The 19,926-nt window shown below is 42.8% G+C and overlaps 3 protein-coding genes across 4 annotated transcripts; 1 reads left to right on the forward strand and 2 right to left on the reverse strand.

The window, feature by feature from the left end:
* Positions 1-720: 720 nt before the first annotated feature.
* LOC115736326 (60S ribosomal protein L8-3-like) lies at positions 721-3,050 on the reverse strand. The gene is made up of 2 exons (XM_030667966.2): positions 2,530-3,050; positions 721-1,272 (listed from the first exon to the last, which is right to left on the reverse strand). The coding sequence occupies exons 1-2, from the start codon at positions 2,967-2,969 to the stop codon at positions 927-929; spliced, it is 786 nt and encodes a 261-aa protein (XP_030523826.1). The 5' UTR covers positions 2,970-3,050; the 3' UTR covers positions 721-926.
* A 2,219-nt stretch (positions 3,051-5,269) lies between these two features.
* LOC115736484 (filament-like plant protein 4) lies at positions 5,270-11,468 on the forward strand. Of its 2 annotated transcripts, none has more exons than XM_030668209.2 (6): positions 5,270-5,419; positions 6,494-6,628; positions 6,865-7,102; positions 7,482-9,933; positions 10,482-10,542; positions 11,136-11,468. In XM_030668209.2, the coding sequence occupies exons 2-6, from the start codon at positions 6,509-6,511 to the stop codon at positions 11,250-11,252; spliced, it is 2,988 nt and encodes a 995-aa protein (XP_030524069.1). In that variant the 5' UTR covers positions 5,270-5,419; positions 6,494-6,508; the 3' UTR covers positions 11,253-11,468. The 2 variants fall into 2 exon arrangements, with proteins under 2 accessions (XP_030524069.1, XP_030524070.1); XM_030668210.2 differs by having other exon boundaries at positions 11,139-11,468.
* Positions 11,469-18,708: 7,240 nt separating this feature from the next.
* LOC115736396 (auxin-responsive protein SAUR50-like) lies at positions 18,709-19,300 on the reverse strand. The gene has a single exon (XM_030668095.2). It carries the CDS (start codon positions 19,287-19,289, stop codon positions 18,957-18,959), a length of 333 nt encoding a protein of 110 aa, XP_030523955.1. The 5' UTR covers positions 19,290-19,300; the 3' UTR covers positions 18,709-18,956.
* Positions 19,301-19,926: the final 626 nt, after the last annotated feature.

Genomic DNA, 19,926 nt, shown 5'->3' on the forward strand with positions numbered 1-19,926 from the left:
GTTTTATTCGGCCATATCCAAGTTTGTCCGGTTCAAATGACGTCCCCATATTTAGGATAAGAAAAACAAGTTATCATATACAAACTCAAATTCGGATTGCCAAACGAAGTATGGATGACTGAAACAATGCATATTTTGAACATGTACTCACATCAACCCGGATTAAAGCATTTCAATCAACTAAAACGACGTTATACAAAGCACTGACCTTATAAACATTACACCGGAGCTGGGCAAATGTACCCAGAAACGGCGCCTCCATTTGGAGAGCAGAGGAGAGGAGGCTCCCAGTAGATCCTTCCCTGATGGCACAGCTAGGGCAGACCGATCATGGCTCCACCTTCATTTATAGCACTGCAACCGCATCACAACCTCCACCATCCATCGCCAAACACCACAGTAGAGGTACAGCTTCCACATCCGCACCCCGAAAGCCCTCTGTTGTGCTGCTCCGCCACTGTCCACCACCACCAACCACCATCTCTCTCTCTCTCTCTCTCTCTCTCTCCTCTGATATGGCCAGCAGCAACCAAACCAAGTTCTGATTCATAAAACAGTCAAAACCATCTAACGACAGCCTATTCCACTTTTGACCCAAAAAATAAACCTGTCAAAGATACCACCATCACCAATCCACCACACCCAAGCCGTTGCAGCTCCGGGAGTCAGGTCAAGCCATTGGAAGATATTTTGCCAAACAGAGGCAAAGGAAGTAGGAACTAAAAGCAATTGTTATTCAGCTTATCGCATAATAAAAAGCTCCCAAGCAACACAAACAATCATATATAAAACCACAACTCTCGAAGTTGTTGGTACCCCGTCTACAAAAGGCGCCAACTAATCTTTGGAAGTGGACTACAAAAGGTCCCCAATAAGTCAATCCCAAAAGAAAGAAAAATAAGGCAAAGATAAAACAGCAATGCTCCTTAAGTTGTCTTATCGGCTTTGGCAGCAGTAGCCGCAGCTTGACCTCTGAGCCTACCGGTCCTCCTCGCAGCAATAAGACCAACCTTCTGGCCAGGAGGAGCATCGCGCCTGACCGTGCTCGCATGCCCAATGTGTTGGTGGTTACCTCCTCCGTGGGGATGCTCGACAGGGTTCATTGCCACACCACGTACCTTAGGCCAGCAGTTCCTCTTGACTCTGAATTTGTGGTAAGCATTACCAGCCTTAAGGAGAGGCTTCTCAGTCCTCCCTCCACCAGCGACCTGCCCGATCATTGCTCGGCACCCACTTGGAACAATCTTCTTAGAACCGGAAGGGAGCTTGATTCTGCCATCCAGTGCAAACAATGCGAGCTCATAGGTTATTTTGTGAGCTTCACTTATTGGGTGTGGGAACTAATATGATACCACAAGCAAATTAAGATCTGATAATGCAATTTCTAACCATAACGTGCACACCATGTCATCACAATATGAAGACTTGATAGGTCAAAGTCATGTCAAAATATCTCATGTCATCACCTTCCCACCGTGTAGGACTTGTTAACTGAAATGTCAAACAGAATTCCAAGTTCCAAATTTTTCCTTGTCCCATGAAAATAGTCAGGGATTTCCCTTCCTCCCAAGAGCATCACTGCTGCATTTATGTAGGCAAATCATCGGCTAATCCCTTCACTTTATCAACTCTACTATACCTACCCCCTCCAATTGGCTCCCATCCCCTTAGCAGTAGATGACTTGACATAAAAGCCAAGAAAACATGCAAGGAGTGAAAACAATGTACCTTGGATGATCCACATCTCAGGGTCACTCCTTGCATGTTTTCTTGGGATTTTAGTGGGCTAAAAGTTCACCGACTCCAACAATGTAGGTCATATAAGCAAAATATCGAAAACCATCCACAAATTGAACAAGAGTGAAACTCCCAACACTTGCAAGCCATTTTTCTTATCTCTGGGAACCAAAATTTAATGTATGTGAGCATTATATAATCATTTGCCTCACCAAATGACATTTTTCCAATAGAATCTGCCGTACGGACTAATAACTTTGACAGAGAACAAAGTTAAAAACAAGTGAAACATACTAAAATATCTCCACTGGATGTGACAGCCTCAGATTAAGAGTTTAAACATTTTATGCAGAAACCCATACAATGAACATAAACAAGTTTATAACCTGACAAGAACGACATTTTTCTTTCGGGGCCTTGCTGAAATACACCAACAAACAGAATAGAGAAGCCAGAATTATCATGCAATCAAGATAATCATCAGCTGTTCTATTAAGTAACGAAATCACCCCGCTATTCAGTTCTTACCATACGAACAAATGCTCGATTCTAGTGCGCACAACTGTGCTTACATGGGGCCTACGAATAATACATCTTACTAAAAGTTTAACCATTTCAAATCAAATCAACCACAAGCAAGAGCAATCCAACAGTCCACCACGACTCAGGCAATCACAACTCGTATCTGCTACACGCTCTGTTCACCACCACCTCATTCCCTCAGCTCAAACACACTAAAAGGACAACCTAATCCTATTCGATCCAGAAAAAAGGGAAACAACACGCACGCACCTGCTAGTGTCGTTATCCGGGTTGTGACTGATCACCACGGCGTAGTCCCCAGATGACCTGGCGAAGACGCCGCGGTCGCCGACGTGGTGCTCGACGTTGCAGACGACGGCACCCTCGGGGATCGACCTCAGCGGCAGGACGTTGCCGACAACGAGGGTGGCCTTCTTGCCGCAGTAGACGAACTGGCCGGTGTACATGCCCTCGGCGGCGACGAAGAGCTCCTTCTGCTTCTTGTAGCGGAAGGGGTGGCGGAAGGAGACGCGGGCGAGGGGCGCGCCGCGGCCCGGGTCGTGGACGATCTCGGTGACGACGCCCTTCAGGTAGCCATTGCGCTCGCCGAAGTCGAGGCTGCGGAAGCGGGCGGGGCCCTTGCGGTGGTGGGTGTGGGACTTGAAGACGGATCCCGCTCCCTTCCTCTGCGCCCGGATGACCCGACCCATTCTCGCGGCGGGCGAAGGGGAGGCGTGCGTGCCTGGGTGCAAGTGTCGGAGACGAAGAAGAAGAAGAAGGTGGAGGGTTGCTAGGGTTTGTGTGAGAGGCTTATATAGTTAGCGTAGTGAAAAGAGTGAAGAAGCTGTCCTTTTGGGCTTGAGTTGAGTGACTTGGGCCTTCCTCGTCTGAGGTTTGGGCCAAATGGGCCCTGACCCGAAAAAGAGCCGAGATCTCGTATGGTTTTATTTTAGAGACGACCCGATTCGAGATGGGTGGGTTTCTCAACTCCTGTGACCCGATTCAAAAATAGCGAGATCGTGAACCGAACCGGTTGGTTCTGGGAAAGTCCGTTCTTCAACCGGCACCGGCAGGTTATGATTTGTTCCCGGTTCAACTAAGGAACTAATCCATATTATGTTTTGCGTAAAAAACTAAAATAATTCAAAAATATTATTAGGTTAAGTGATGGCATTGTGGTTTCTTCATGTTCAACTTTCTAAGTCCCGATAGGTACGAATTTTTCACTTTGGGTGAAAAAGACCTCAAAGTTAGTTTAACATAAAAACCAGATTAGTTGAACCGGTTTCCGAATGGAACCGAGAATACCTGTTCCAGGTCAGAGCTAGATTTGCAAATTTAGAAACCGAACCATTCCTCCCTAAGGTTGGCCTTGAATTGATCAGTCCAAGCCGATTCACTTCGATTTCCATATGAATCAGATCCGGTGGGGCATCCTTAATCTATTCTATCATGAGTTTGGTATCCTGTGTGGATATTGGAGATACAGTGTTTATATGGTACAAAGTTTAGGACTGCTACGTGGTAGTAACGGAAAAGATCAAAGCTGCAATTCAAATTTCAAGGCTATTGAGTTACGACAAACTTGCCCGAAAAGGAATGAACTTGACTCCAATGGAAGAGTCCCCCGCCACCCGAGTCTTGGGCGTTGACTATTACCAACTGTTAGAGGCGTCAAACGCGTGGGTCGGGTTGGATTTGGATCGGGTCAAATATGATTTGATTCATATTGATCAATTTAACCCGTTTTGACCCATTTTTATACAGTACAAATTTTGTCACCCAAACCCGATCCAACCCGGACCCAATCCATACCCGACCCAACTAGTATAATTTAAATACTTATATATTTAATCAAATCATGAAGTATTTATTTCATAAAATTAAAAAATGTAAAAAGCGTATCGTCGATCACTCGCCACTATGGCCCGCTCACCGCCGCCTCCATGGCTGGCTAGCCTGCCCGCCTACCGCCCCCGCCCACACCGCTGTGGTGGGAAGGCGGCGGCGACGGTGCTGGACGGGCCCGCGTGGGGGCGACAGTAGGGGGTGGTGCCCGGTGGACAACTGGCAGCGGTGGGCGATCGGCGAAACAATTTTCCTTCCCGTGTATCACGAGCTTTTGCCAAGTGAATTCGTGTTTGAGTTTGACAGCCCCAGAATCCTCGGTATTCCTAAAGTCCACCAGATTTTTCGGAATCGAAGAACGAGCCAATAATTCCACAACCTCCCTGTAATTATTAGGCTCTCTCTCGTATTCATCTTGTCCAATAAATGAAATTGATGAAGGCTGTTCATGCATGCATGGGCTTGGTTTATACGCGAGACAGCGCACGATCCCCCAACAGTAATTGAAGTTCGTTCACTCGTCCATTCATGAGTGTATTTATACACAGCACGCTGCTTGTTTGCCATCATGATCGGTTCCACCAGAGAAGTTAGAAAATTTTCACGGGCATATTGCAGAAGAACAGCATTGGCGATGGCCAATCATCATCGCTGCGCTCTAAATTCAACTTCATCGCAGAAGATGATGACCACGCGGTGGGTGGCTGGCAACGGCGGTGGCCGCTGGGGGGGAGAAGGTGGGCGGTGGCGGCAGGCGGTGGTGGCGAGCGGCAGCAACAAGTGACGAAGGTGGGCTGGCGGCATTTTCTTTTTTCGGTTGAAAAAAAAGTGTTATTGCGAAGTTTAGGTCACAGGTCGAAAATGAATCAAAAATGGATTGAGTCAAAACTCATATTTGTAGAGGCTTTAGTAATCTAAATCCATATTTGACTCATTTTTTAAATTTATTGAATCCATAATTGACCTAAATAAATGGAAGTGGGTTAAAAAGGAGGTCCAAGACCCATATTGACACATCTACCAACCGTTAATGAGTCCGACTGTTGCAAGGGCAAAACGGTAATTAGATAGCCGCGGGCCCCACATGCGGCTGACGTGGCGTCGCCGCTTTTCGCTGGCTTTCTCGGAGGAGCGTCTCCTGATTGAGACGTCGCACGCATTTTTTTTTTGAAGCTCCCTCCTATTTCTTCTCTCGCGTCGCCTTCTTCGCTTTCCTCGCGCTCATCCCAAGCTCGCTTCTCCCCACAGAGACGGCACACTCGTCGAAGCTCGATCGACCTCGTCGAGCTCAAATTCGTCGCCGCTTCTTCCGGTGAGTTTCGGTTAGAGAGAAGTAGCGCTTCTGGTTTTCCCTCGCTTTCCACATCTCTCTCACGTTCGTTTGCTCGCTCGCATTTTGCTCGCGATCAAGCTACGTAGATTCCGCTGCGTTCCGAGTGTTTAGCCGAGTAGAAGTCGCTTTTCCCGTCCGCTTTTTAGGAGGTCGTCGGGGCTGCATCGTGGGGGTGAGCCGTCTAGACGCGGATTATGAAATTTCTTGTCCCTGGCGTTGTCGCCGTTTGTGTAGCTGAGCTCGTTCTGGTTTTTGCTTCGTTTCTGTTCCTCTAGTTTTGGCCATGGATGTCATTGCGAGGCCCAAGCTCTCTCTCTGTAAGTAGGAGCGAGTGAAGTAGACTCGGCCATTGATCCTGCTGCTTCGTTTTGCGTTTTGAGTGGTTTCAATGAAGGATTGGACTGTGACTGATGAAATTTACTGAACGACAATCGTGCTTTTTTTTTTGTTTGGCTCCAGTTCGCTCTATTCGTTTCAAGTTTTCTTTTCCCTCCGTTTAGACAACACACGGTTGGTTAGCTCTATTTCTTTAGTTTTTTGTTATTTCGGTGGTTGGTCCAGAGCTGCAATAATTTGCTAGCCGTTTAGCATTTTTCCAAATGATGTTGGCTGATTCTGTTCTTGGTGAATTTTTTTTCTACGACTGTGGAAGAACCCACTCTGTTCTTGGCGAATGTTTGTCCTAGACACGAGTGAGAATTTCGAGCCATTGAGAAAAATGTTCTGAGCTTTTGTGTGATTACTGAGTAATTAATGACTGAGAACGGAGAGAATTGATCTTTTTGCAGGAGGTTCGGATAAATTTGGCATCAGATGATCACGCTCTCATGTCTATTTCAATATCATTGTGATTTTGAGATGATTAGCATCCGCAAAATTCAAGGTCGTTCCTAGTAAAATTTACATTTTTATTTTCTCATAGGTCATCTGTTGAGTGCCCTCCATTTAGTTGTTTTTTTTTTTTTTTGCCTCCTCATTTTTGTTGTTCACTCTATGCCCCCTGCCCGGAAGAATAGATAGGTAATTAATAACAATTACGTATTATGAACTTAGGAAGCATATCCTGAAATGGACCATCGTGGCTGGCCGTGGAAGAAGAAATCGTTGGGCAAGAACCTGTCCGACAAAGATGTTGCCCCACCTGATCCTGCAATTACCTTGTCTAAAGCAGCATCGCTGGGACATGAGGTATGCTCATTGAACTTGGGGTCGAAAGCATAATTTGGCAGGCATAAGAAAGCTGTCCATATCTGCATGAAAATTTTAACTGAACATATTCATCTTCATTCATCATTGTCAGTTTTACTTGTGCCAGGGATCAAGGGAGTAGTCTTTTTATGTTTTTTAAAATGAACATTTTAGCAAATCACCTTGTGCTCTTGGTCAAATAACTCCTGCCTAAGTTTCTCCGTTTTCATGGCCAGGACTGTGTGAAGGTAAGCTATGTTCAGATACCCTTGGATTCATATAAGCATTTGAGTGGATTGGAAGGTCATGTCACTACACTGGAATCTCAAGTCACTACTTTGGAGTCTCAAGTTACTACTTTGGGGTCTCAAGTTAAGGACTTGAAAGAAAAGCTGTCTGCAGCTTATTTGGAGATTAGTTTGAAGGAGAATCTGGTCAAACAACATGCCAAAGTTGCTGAAGAAGCTGTTTCAGGTCAAATCCCTAGTAGTCTGCTTGGCTTAAGTAGTTTAAATAATCTCTATATCTCTCTCTATCTCCACCCAATCATGCAGATAAGAGCAATAGTTAGCACTTCCTCTGTCAGATTTATCAATGACTTTTTGACATGTTCACTTAGATTACTTCAGTGCACATATGAATTTGATAAATATGTAGTGGTGCTTACCTCTCTTTAAACTCATAAAAAATGCAATCAAAATGCTTGACTTGTGTGAGGACAGGAAGGTGCATTAAGCAATAGAGTTCGTAATACCAAAATTTACGTTACAGTTGTCTTGCCCAGGGGGGGTTTGAATTGTTTAAAAGTGTGAGGCGCTAAATAGGTTAAACAACATTACCTCATTTTTCTCAGGATGGGAGAAGGCAGATGCAGAAGCTCTTGCACTGAGACAGCAACTTGAATCTACTATGCTGTTGAAGCTCACTGCTGAGGACCGGGCATCCCACTTGGATGGTGCTTTGAAGGAGTGCATGAGGCAGACAAGAAATGTAAAGGAGGAGAGTGAGAGAAACTTGCAAGAAGTAATTCGTACCAAAGCCAAGCAATGGAACGAAATGAAACTTGGTTTTGAGGCACAGGTAGCTGAACTAGATTGTCGACTTCTTCAGGCAACTGCAGAAAATGCCGCACTTTCCAGGTCATTACAGGATCATATCGACACAATATTAAGTGTCAATGAAGAAAAATCTCTAGCTAATTTGCAGATTGAAGTTTTTAAGCAGGATATCAAGGTATATGAGAAGGACATGAGCTCACTGAAATATGAGCTGCACATGGTTTCTAAAGAACTTGATATTAGAAATCAGGAGAAGAATATAAGCATGAAATCAGCAGAAGCTTTAAACCACAGGCATTTGGAGGATGTCAAAAAAATCTCAAAACTGGAAGCAGAATGCCAAAGACTACGTGGCCTTGTTCGCAAGAAATTGCCTGGTCCAGCTGCATTAGCTCAAATGAAGCTGGAAGTTGGGAGCTCAGGCCGAATCTCCAGTGACAATTGGCTAAGGAAGAATACAGCTAGCAATCCTAGTTCTAGGTTGCCTTGTGAGACTGAAATCTCCTTTGACCGTCCTCAGCTATGTTACAAAGAATCTGATTTTCTCAGTAAACATTTGCTGGCAACGGAAGAAGAATCAAAGATGTTGAAAGAAACTTTGGCTGCTCGTGACTCAGAATTGCAGGCTTTGAGAAACATGTGTGCCAAAACTGTTGGCAGGCTTAAGAGCTTGGGAGCTCAGATTCAGGCAGTTGAACTGAAACGGTCCCCTGAGTCCAACATGGGTTTGGATATTGAAGATTTCTCAAGTCAAATTGCAAGCGTTCCGCCAAGTGCCAGTTCTACTTGTGAAGATGGAATTGAAGAAGAAGGAAGCTCCTCTGAATCTTGGGGTCCGCATATCTGCAGCATGTCTCAGTTGAAGAGTGCTAAGAGCATAGACAAATCTGATGAGCGGTCACATGAGAGCGACAGACAATTAATGGATGACTTTCTTGAAATGGAGAAATTGGCCTGTTCATCTGATGATACATTTGTAAACAGTTCCTCTGTTAGAACTGCAGGTTCTGCCAGCAAAGCAAATATAGAATGTGTAGCACCGGCAGATGGTACAAATTCCAAGGATGCAAATCTCCTTCCTAAGCAGGATCCTCGCATAAATTCATCAGTGAATCAGGAGGTGCCATATGCTTGTCCTCTAAACAGACAGCTCAAGCCCCATACAGAGGATCTGCAATTGCCTAATCTGCTTTCCAAAATCGGTATGGTGATTGAGTCTCATGCTCCAGATGTTGATGTAGGAAAAGTTTTGCTAGATATAAAACATGCTGTGCAGATCCCAGATTCTCCGTTACTTCATTCAGTCGGTCGTATCTTAGAGGAAGCTCATCCAAGTGATAGATATGATCAGCGTCCTACTGCTGAAGATAAAGTGAAGACTGCAGAGAGTGTGATATCAGCCATTCCGGGTAGCCCTATGACTAGCAACATAAATATCAGAAAGCAAAACCTTGAAAAGGCAGTTTCTCAGATACATGAGTTTGTATTTTCTCTAGGCAAGGAAGCAGCCTTATGCCAGGATTTTTCCAGTTATGGGCATGGGTTGGAAAAGATGATACAATCTTTCTCCACCTCTGTTGAGAACCTTGCATGCAACAACTTAACCTTGGCTGACTTTGTTATTGAACTTTCAGATATCGTTGGTAAAGCTAGTGAACTAAAATCTGGCATCATTAGCTACACAGGTTGTGAGGGAGATACTAGTGATGGAGAATGCATAGACAAGGTTGCTTTGCTGGAGAGCAAGGTCATTGAGGAAAAGCTGTCAGGAAATACATTTGCAGATGAATGTGGCAATATCCCTTCTACTTCTAATATTGAGGATTATGTTGAGGGATTTCAAGAAGAAAACACGAGCTCCCAGATTGGGTCAAAGGTTGCATCTTACGAATATTCGAAGGAGGGTGTGAACCTGTTAAAGTCACAGAAAGAGGACATCGTATCAGGCATATCTAGGTGCACTGATCTTGAGACTACAAAGCTTCAGCTGCTGGAAAAAGAGAAGCTTCTTACAGGACTGAAATTGCAGTTAGAATCATGTCAAAACTCACACAGCTTAGCGGAGGTTCAACTAAAATGCATGACAGAGTCTTACAAATCATTAGAAATGCAGGCACATGATTTGGAAGCTGAAGTGAAACTTTTACATGGCAAGATTGAGAAGTTAGAGGAGCAACTTGCTGAAGAAAAGCACCATCATCAGGAAACTCAAGCTAAGTGTGAGGATCTTCAGCAGAAAATCAAAAGGTCGAAATTTGTTGCCTCACCTTTAAATGAAGGATATTACAGTCGGCTAAGATTAACTTGTCCCAGGGTTGAACTTACAGAATAAAAATTAATCATCGTTCATTTCCAAAATAGGCTTTTTGAGTGGAGGTGATTCCCTGTTTTTTTTTAGGGCTTGAGGTCAGATAAAACCCACGTTTAGACCCAGGACTTGTAGATTGCTGTTTTCTCCTGCTCGTACCCTATAACCATAGGCATATCAGCCAGGTCATTGGAATTCCTTCAAGGTTAAAAAAATCTTGAAAGGAATGTCTTGCAATTTCTTAGTTGGAGAATGCCCTCCGATCAGAGCTGATAAAAATCATGCCTATGTCCTGAGATAAATGTCATGCTTGTGCAATTTCCAATGTTGTACTTTAATGTCAGCTGCCTTTCATCGCTTCTGAGTAATTGTCATGCTATTCAGGCTACCAACTTCATACATAAGCAGCTTGTTTTTCATTGTGACCTTTTTTTTTTTAACTTGATGTCAAAAGTATATCTTACATGTCCTCTATCTCTTTTCAAAGGAAGGAGAACTGCACAACATGCTCATCATCTGCAGCAGATCTTGATATCAAGAGCAAACAGGTACGGTAGATTTACCTAATCTTAATTAACAGTCTTCCTTAGACTTGCTTCTTATCTTCAGTAAGTTAAATTGGAAAGAGTCATGGTAGACACATACCTATTATTGCAAGGTGCAGAGGCATTTACGAAGCGCCACACATCTTTGATATACACATACATTGAGGATCAGGAAGAATATGATGACAATTTTGTCATCGTCAACTAGTAGCTGTTAATTTGCTCTTCTTGTCTTGTACCTTTTTGTTTATGGACTATCGATCACATGCCTCACCAACGGACATGTCCGTCAAATGGATCTATCTTATTTCAAAGTCCATTGATAGGACAAACTCCACTGCGCCATTAGATTGTAGTCAACATTACAGTTGCTCTTTTCAACCCTCCTAACAAAATAGATCAGCTTCATATTCAAGTGTAGACCGCTAAGCATTGAGAAAGATGTATTTATTTTGATCTCCAATTGTCTGTCCAGTCTTGATACCATTCAATGACTACATCCAGAGATGTAAATAATCGTTTTTCGTGGTTGAAAGGTGTGAATGCATGTTTTCTAGTCTGTCAGCAATTTTGCATTTTCTCTAATACTCTGGCAGGAGGAGATAGCCGCAGCAGCACAGAAGCTTGCAGAGTGTCAAGATACCATTTATCTTCTAAGCAAGCAACTGACGGCTCTGCAACCCCACCCAGAAAGCAAGGCCTCTCAAATTTGATGAGAAGCAAACGGAGGAAAGCTTGTAGAGGCTAAGCCGAGACGACAGCATTTCGATGAAAAATGAAAGAGGCCGCCTCAACAGATTAGATGAATATGATCAAAGCTGAACTGTGTAGTGTTGATTTCAGGGAGTGGCGAGCATCGATGGAAGAGCCCTCCCGATTTCCATTGCATGCGATTAGTTTCCACACTCTGGAAATGCAAGACTATTATGTAGCGACCGATGTTTACCGTACTTAGTTAAAGAACGCAAAGTAATTTGCCTTTTTTTTTTTTCCCAATAATCAAGTCTATGCTAGCCAACAAACTTATTCCGGGATGACAGAATAAACATGCTAATTCACATCATGTCATCAACAAAGTTTGACAGACTTCTATCGGAGTCCATTCTCATGGTGCCTTGCTCGGACTTAAGCTACCGTAAGAACCGTAGAATCTTGCCTGGCAATTTACAATTTGTGATTGACACGTTCAAGATATTTACACCCTTGTAGATCAATCTCACGTTACATTATCGTTGACAATCACTTCTCTTGTGAGTTTAGTCGTATAATTAACTGGGGTCCTGTAATGGCTTGGTTACTGAAATCCTGTAGTTGCTGATTTATCACGTCCATAGACAATATAAGTCTAGGTTATATGCGCATTTTTCATCTTATTTTGCTCATGAATCTTCCCATCTAGTAGCGGTTAGGGTGGAAAAAGGAACTAGCTAATTCTTTCTCGGGTGTATAGACATTGAAAGCCGGCCTCAGTGGTCTCACGGTGCCAAGGGGAAGGGCTATCGCTCGACAAGTAAAAGTTCACATAAATCGGAAGGCATCAGCTTTGAGAGGGCCTTTCCTTAGTACGAGAGGACCGGAAATGCACCTGGTGTACCGGTTATGGGGCACATTGTGACTCACATCGGACTCCCACCCTTCAACGCCTCACCTTGAAACTTAACCAAGCAAAAGATAAGGTACCCTCGACAGAATTACATATTAATGAATAGAACTTTTTAGTACAGAAAGTTTACGGGTGATATGGTAATGCAACGGTGTTAGGCTCTCATGCCTGATCGATAAACTAGAAGCATAAGAGCATTTTGTGGCTGACGATCACGTATTCTTTTCCTTTTTCTAACACTTGAAGAAGAGCTATTCAGTGAGTAGTCTTGGAGTAGTAGAGTGGAAGATATACGTCGTCGCACAAAAATTGCAATGACGATTATATAGTGGGGCCGGTGGGGGCTGCCTCCGGTAAGAAGGAGATGGTGTCAATTTTCGTTCAAAACCTTAGACTTGACTGACTCTCGCGAATTCAAATAAATCGCCATTGGTCGGTGCATGCGACATCTGTGATGGCCCTTGGCCTGTGTATCACGATGTGCAACGGCTGCATACGATACTTCGAGAAAAAAATTAGATTCTTATCCGAGATTTGGATCATTTGATAATATCATATGAATCGCTAGAAACATGTGAAGTATATGGCTAACCCAATAAGGATATACATATATATGTGTGCGCGCGCGTGCTGGGTTTTTCTAGCTTTATCGGGAAAGAGCTGAGCACCAACTCTTCGATATATTTCTTGCTGAAAATATCCCTGGTCCCATTAATAACGAGTGGAACCAAATAATTCGATAGCGGTAGTTTGCCGAACCATACCACATTGAGCATCCAAATTCGGGTCAATACCAGTAAAAACATCTTTGAACAAGGTTCGAGCACCATGCCAAATGTGTCTTTAGCCACCACGAGTGCATCTTGTCTTGCCGATGAAGCTAACCTTTTCCTCTCTTTTTTTTTTTTAATAGATATGAAAAAGTAGTAATAAGAATGAGATGTGTTACACTTTTTATCATCCTGGCATCGAGCTATTTTTCCGCAAACTAAAAAAGTTCTAAATCTATTGTATTAGTACTAATTCAATCTTAAACCTTTTAATTGAATCAATTTAGTCATAATCTTTTTAGTTTTGGTACCAATTGAGTCAATCAAGCCGATTTTGACAGCAAATAGCTGACGTGAATGCCGACCGTCCTATATGGTACGGCCGGTGTTGACGTGGATATTTTTAAAATAAAAAATATTTTTTTGAATTTTTTTGAATTTCTTTTCTTTTCTACCTTTTTTTTTTGTTGAACTTTTATGTGCTTTACTTCTTTCTTTCTTTTTTGGTTGTTGGTCGACAAGGGCTGCCAACTAACCCATGCTGGCCTTGGGCGAAAGCCTCGTGGCCCTCGCCAACTCTAGGCAAGGGTCACAATGCCCTTGTCGGCTACTAGTGCGAGGGTTCGTGCGGTCCCTCGCCCATACTCGGCAAGGGCCGTGACCCCCGGATCGAGGGCAAGGTTTTGCGGCCCTTGCCAGCCCACAAAATGAACTAGAAAAGAAGCACATAAAAGAAAAGAAAAACGAAATATGAACCCAAAAAATTACTAAATCCATTAAATATTATTAAAAATATTTATGTCAGCGTCGAATGTGCTATGTAGGATGGCTAGCATCCACGTTAACAACTTATGTTCAAAATTTATCGAATGGATTCAATTGATACCAATGCAAAAAGGTTTAGAACTGAAGAGAACTGGATTGGTACCAACACAATATGTTTAGGACTTTTTTTTTTGTACTTTTCCCAAATCTATTGTACGGGCGCCAATTTAATCCTAAATTTTTCAATTTGGCCAATTTAGTCTTAAACCTTTTGACAATTTGCTAATTTAATTTTTCCAATCAATTTGGTCAAAAATTATTGACGTAGACGCATAGGACGATTAAAGCTGATGTGAATAATTTTTACAATTTTTTTGTTATTGTTTTCTTTTATTTTTATTTTATTTTTCTCATTGCAGCCAGCGAGGCGGCAATGGCCTCGTGCAGATCTAGACTAGGTTTTCGCGCCCTTGCCTGCGACCAACGGGAGCATGGGCGAGGGCCGCTATCCTCGCTAACGGCCAGCAAGAGCTGCTAGCCCTTTGCACCCTCGCCCGCCATAATGAAGAACATTTAAAAAATCAAAATAATTCAAAAGTAGTCCATGTTAGCGCCGGTCGTGCTACGTAGGACAATCGGTATCTACTTAGCGAGATTTTCGGCTCATATTGGCCTGAAGAACTCAATTGAAAATTTGTCTATTTAGGATTAAATTGGCCAAATCGAAAGGTTTAGGAAACTGATTTGGTATCGGTGAAATATGTTTAAGACCTTTTTTTTTTTTTATAATCATTTTCCGACACAATAACGTACCAAACCAAGTGCGGAAGGACAAAAAGCCTGAGAAGACTCACGAGACACAGCTGATGAACTTTGGGAGACAACGTGTTTGGGACATGTTCGGAGTCCGGCTTGGCCAAGTCGGGAAGATTTCCAGAGTTCGGCCTTGAATTGTGTGGCGAACAGAGCTTTGAGAAGTTTTTAAGTGAACGAGACGAAGGCGGCAAACCCTCGACATAATCGAAGAGGGGTCTCTCCTTTTGTCGCAGTTTCTGAACCCAACATTTCTGTCCCCTCCAACTCATCTCACCCAACTCACGCTCCTCCAAGCAAAAATCCGATAAGCTTATTGTAATTATGCCGATTTAATTATAGTCCTTTATTTTTTGTCAATCCAATTTTAAATTTTTAGCATTTGTGCCAATTCAGTCTCCCCGATCAATTTTGGCCGGAAATCGCTGAGGTAGCGCAATCGGGAACATGACAATTTTTAATAATATTTTCCGAAGTTAGTTTTTTTTTTTCTCTCTTTCTTTTCTTCTTCCTCCAGTTGATTGCCCGGCTTCGGCGATAGGCCAGAGGCTAGGACAGGCAAGATTTGGCCTCGCCGGCCCCGGCTTCCGGCCGGTTGCCAAGCTGAAAGAAAAAGGGGGAAAAAAAAAAGAAAGAAAAGAAACAAATCAAAAAAATATTGTAAAAAATTGCCACGGAAGAGCCGGTCGCACCAAGTTAGCGATTGTTGGTCAAAATTGGCTAGAATAACTGAATTAGCACAAATGCAAAACCTTTAAGACTAAATTGACAAAAACAAAAGTTGATAACTAAATTAGCACAATTCCAATAAATTTATACCTTCGACAAAAAAAATATAAATTTATAACTTTTTTGGTAATTTTTTCAAGAGAGAGGAATAAATCCACGTATAGAAGATGAAGTGAATTGATGATGATTATTTTCAGCTATAAGAGTGAGAAAACAGGGAAATCTGACTTTTGCAGATTCACAGACAAATTCAAAAAATGTTGAGGCCACCAGTATCTCAAGATTCACAGAAATCAATACTAACGATTGAGGAAGATTTCTGTAGTCTCGGTAAAATGCATGCCTGCCCTCTTTGTTACTTTCACAACCTTTGTGCCTTGATGTTTAGGTCTTTTGTGTATGTGTGTGTGTTCTATTTTAGAAACTCGTGCATAGTTTGATCATTTTTTTTATCGGGATAAGTACACTGAAAGTCCTAAACCTTATCACGAAAATGTAATTGAGTCTTCAAATTTTTAAAAAGTGCAATCAAGTCCTTAAATTTGTCGAGGAAGTGCAATCGAGTCCTAAAAACTTTCAAAAAGTACAATCAAGTCATAAAACCTGTCACAAAAGTATAATCGAGTCATAAAACTTTCAAAAAAATAATCTTTTTCTCTTTTCTTTTCTTCCTTTTTTCATCATTCTTCTTTCTCGAAGGCCCAGCGAAAGCGGTCGTCAAGGGTCTCATGGTAGGGGACCACGATAGCCCTCGCCTCACACAGAGGCGAAGGCTGTTGTGACTTCCCCCCCTACTCGTACAAACCTGGCGAGGGCTTTGCGGCCCTCACTCGCGACTAGCAGGGGGCGTCATGGCCGTCACTTGTGGTTGACAAGGGTCACTAGCCATCGTCGATGCCCCGACACCCGTCTACCCTTCAAGAAAAAAGAATGTATATTAGAAAAAAAAAAATAAAGAACTATAAAAAAAATTCAGGAAATTTTTTTTAAAAATTATAATTAATTATCCACGTCGGCGTCGGCCATGCCCCACAAGACGGCCGATGCTCGCGTCCTCAAATTCCGGCCAAAGTTGATAAATTATCCAAAGATTTAGGACTAAATCGATCAACTCAAAAGATTTAGGACTGAATTAACCACCGTACAATAAATTTAAAACTTTTTGGACAATCATTCCCACGGCGCAATCCAACCCAACGGCGCAATGCACAAAAAAGTTTTTTGCTACCATAAAGACAATATAAAACCATGAAACGTCTTACACTCATCGAGTTCAAAGAGCAGAAGGGATAGGGTGAGTTACAATGCATGAATGAAACCATGAACGCCCTATTGAGACCTGATCCCCACGTTAATGCCTGTCCTGTCAACAACCCCACAATAACAAAAAAGCTAATTGATTCACGCAAAGTGTCGATTTTAGCCACAAAAAAAGAAAAAAATGCGTGCCATATGGAGTAAGACGACCTTGATAATTGATTCACGCCAAGCATGCATAGACACAATTTTAGTGAAGGAGGATGACTCCTTTTCGATCCATTAATTCACAGATAGCCCATGTGGGATTTGTCTCCCATCTCTGAAGTTAGGAACTTCATCAAAGTAACCAAGCTCTTCAAATAGTAACCTCTTCAGTCAACTCAACTCAATCCTACAATCAACATCAAACATTGGACCCTTTTAACTACTACTTACGCTTTCTTTTTAAGGGGGACGCCATGTATTTTCCCCTGATCGGAGAAAATTACCTCCTATCGTTCTTCTAATTTAAGTTTGGATGTGGGTGATAGCCAGCCCCGCCAACCGAAAGCGAGAATAGATCATGTTTTCTTCGATCGGGGATGAAGGAAAATAAACCCGTCGATTCCGATAAGAAGAAAAAAACTTCCTTCGCCCTTCCTTTCGACATGCTTCTATGTAGGGGTGACGACACCTAGAATCTGAAGCTTATAACTATCGGAACTGATTTTTAAAATTTTTGGAATTTGAAACCTACCTTGCATACCTTGAAACTTGTAATCTACAGTCACGGGTTCCAAAGTCGATTCCAGGCTCTACCCAAGCTCCACCCGTATTCTTTAGTGATCCTTACCCCTAATGACTATCATTTGCTACTACAATCCGCCGACCACAAATCATATTCAGACACGCGAAGAATATGAAATATTAACGGAGTAAAAGTCTCGATCCACGATGTCGCCGGAAATAAAATCTCGGGCTAGTGGTTCGTGATTACACTCTCATTATCAAACGACATGAAATACCGTAGAATTGCATGAAAACATAAAACAAGAAAAACACCAAGACAAGTTCCAAGTTCCATCTGGAACTTGGGACGTGCATGTCGGAATAGGTTCTCTAATTTTTGAAACCTAAAACCGAATGGGTTCTTAGGTTCCGGTTCTACCTTGAAATCATGCTCACCGCTACTTCTACGTAACACTCGTGTAAACTTAACGTGACGAATGACTCTCGAACATCAGCCCACGCCTCCCCCCTCTCTCTCTCTCTCTCTCTCTCTCTCTCAACAAGTAGGGTTCTTGGGGTGTAAACTTTCCTGGAAAGAATCTACCAATACTCAAAGCACGACACCAATGTCAATAAGTTTACAGAAGTAATACGAGCGTCATCTTGACGTGTCTAAGTGTACTAAAATGGATCGAGAGAGTCAACCTTTTTTTTGTCGCCGGATACATTAATGTTAGGTTATATAATAGGAAAGTTACTCGCTTACGGCACAAACAACATTAAACTCGACCAAGCAAATGTATTAACATCTCGCGTGCATGCCGGAAAAGAGGGGGAGGGGGGACTACGTGAGAGCAACGGACAGAAACTGCTGTTATCACTTCTTTGAAGACTAAGAATTGTACCTCCACAAGGTCATTAGCAAACCAATAACATACTGATGGCGACGAAACTCGGGACCGGAGACTTGCTCCTTGCATGTCTGAGTCATTGTCGGGCATGAACTCGTCGACTTCGAGTTACGTGGTTCTCTTCGAAACAAACTCTGTTTCTATCGCCTCGTTCCTTTAGCCGAGATTCATTTAGCTTAAATGGTATATAGGTACTCATCCCTTGCCATAAAGACTGCCGGATCCGAACAATGCAGCGATTCTTTCAGGCCTTTCACGTCTCGAAGCTAAACTTCCTCAAGAGGGAGAAATATTTTCTCTGCACGGCGGCGAAAGGCCGATGCTTTTGACACCAAATGTCCCTGCACGAGCTTCCACAATCGAACTTTTCCTGTCTAACTCACCAGTTGGTAAGAAGGGAGAGACACAGTGTCACGAACTGAGCATGTTAACATTTATAAACCAGTTTCAGTCGAACTGGCATCACTCTTTTCGGTGATGTTGTCTCCGACTTGAATTGCTGAAGAAAAGCACTCTATGTCCTTACAGTGTTCCTTTCTGATCTGGACATTATTGATCATAGAAAACGGATAGGATTAGGATGATGATCAGCAGGAAGAAAGATGAAGAGCACAAGGGACACTGCTCTTTGGTTACTCTGATAATGTCAAGCTCTTCTTGATCAATTTCATTCATAAACGTAACATGCAAACGATGAACACGACTCTACGGATATCCGTATAACAAATTGGTCAGAACCAACCAAGACCTCCCTAGAAGGACTGGATGAGTTATTTGTCATATATCCTCCGGAAACTAACTCTCTATAAATGCAAATCAAATCTTCCCCAAAGAGTTTCTCTCTCTCTCTCTCTCTGATCAGCTGATCATGGAAGCTAGAGACTGGAACACAACTTCTTCACAAGGGATGGTGATTCCCATGTCATGACCGAACCCGTACTCTTCTTCGGCTCTCCGAAGCAGGCTCTGGAACTTGGGGTGAGCCAACCAGGAGATGGGCACGATATACCTGCTCCTGTTCTCTCCCACGTACACCGCAAAGTGACCCTTGGGCACATCCTCAGGCGGGCCAGGTCCCCCATTGTTGTTGTAGCCGTTTGAGGATCTCTTGCCCAGGCCTGAGCATTTCTTGAGGATCTGTTTGATTGCTGCTACTTGAGGCAGCTTGTTTGACTTCCTCCTCATTGCCATATGGGCAGTCCAATGTTTGATCTTGGAGAGAGGGAGAGAAATTACTGGGTTTCTCTCTGGGGGCGTTCTTTGGGAAGAGAGCCAAAGAGGGTTTGGAGAGGAGTTCTTGGGGGGGAAAAATGGTGGTGGGGGAAGGAGAGAAGAGATGCAGAGGTATTTATAGGGAGTGTTCTCTCTTCTTCTTCTTCTTCTTCTTCTTTTTTCTCTCAATTTTTTTGGGTTGGGCGCCAATTTGGAACATAGTCAATGTCATGTGACATGTCAGAAGGAAACAAAAAAAAAAAAAAAAGGAAAGAAGGGGAGAAGCTATTTGGTATTTTGCTGGGCTAAGTGTAATTTAGCAAGGGCAATGGAAAACTGTTCAATGCCAATGCCAATGTGCCGTGGGGTTGTGCCCTAAATTACAAAAAAAAAAATTAAATTTATTACAATTGTGCTAATTCAGTACATCCAACGACATAATATTTTAATTTTTTTAAATTTTTATTTTCCTATTTTATTTTATTTTTCCTTTTTTTTTTCTTTCTTCTTTTATTTTCAACCCTCTTCTTCCTCTAGCTAGTCGCCCAACCAAGGCCGGCCACTAGCGAGACTTGTCCTCTCCATGGCTGGGCGAGGTCGCCCTCGTCAGCCCCTG

Source organism: Rhodamnia argentea, chromosome 11 (genome assembly GCF_020921035.1).
Source record: "Rhodamnia argentea isolate NSW1041297 chromosome 11, ASM2092103v1, whole genome shotgun sequence".
In the NCBI taxonomy this organism is placed as follows: Eukaryota; Viridiplantae; Streptophyta; class Magnoliopsida; order Myrtales; family Myrtaceae; genus Rhodamnia; species Rhodamnia argentea.

What these genes read in the sequence shown, in the direction of transcription:
- LOC115736326 (XM_030667966.2), bottom strand. Translation starts at nt 2,969, where the DNA reads ATGGGTCGGGTCATCCGGGCGCAGAGGAAGGGAGCGGGATCCGTCTTC. An exon ending in CCGGATAACGACACTAGCAG is followed by an intron (nt 1,273 to 2,529) that starts GTGCGTGCGTGT and finishes ACTGGATGGCAG; the next exon opens with AATCAAGCTCCCTTCCGGTT.
- LOC115736396 (XM_030668095.2), bottom strand. Translation starts at nt 19,289, where the DNA reads ATGGCAATGAGGAGGAAGTCAAACAAGCTGCCTCAAGTAGCAGCAATC.
- LOC115736484 (XM_030668209.2), top strand. Translation starts at nt 6,509, where the DNA reads ATGGACCATCGTGGCTGGCCGTGGAAGAAGAAATCGTTGGGCAAGAAC. An exon ending in CAGCATCGCTGGGACATGAG is followed by an intron (nt 6,629 to 6,864) that starts GTATGCTCATTG and finishes TTTCATGGCCAG; the next exon opens with GACTGTGTGAAGGTAAGCTA. An exon ending in TTGATATCAAGAGCAAACAG is followed by an intron (nt 10,543 to 11,135) that starts GTACGGTAGATT and finishes ATACTCTGGCAG; the next exon opens with GAGGAGATAGCCGCAGCAGC.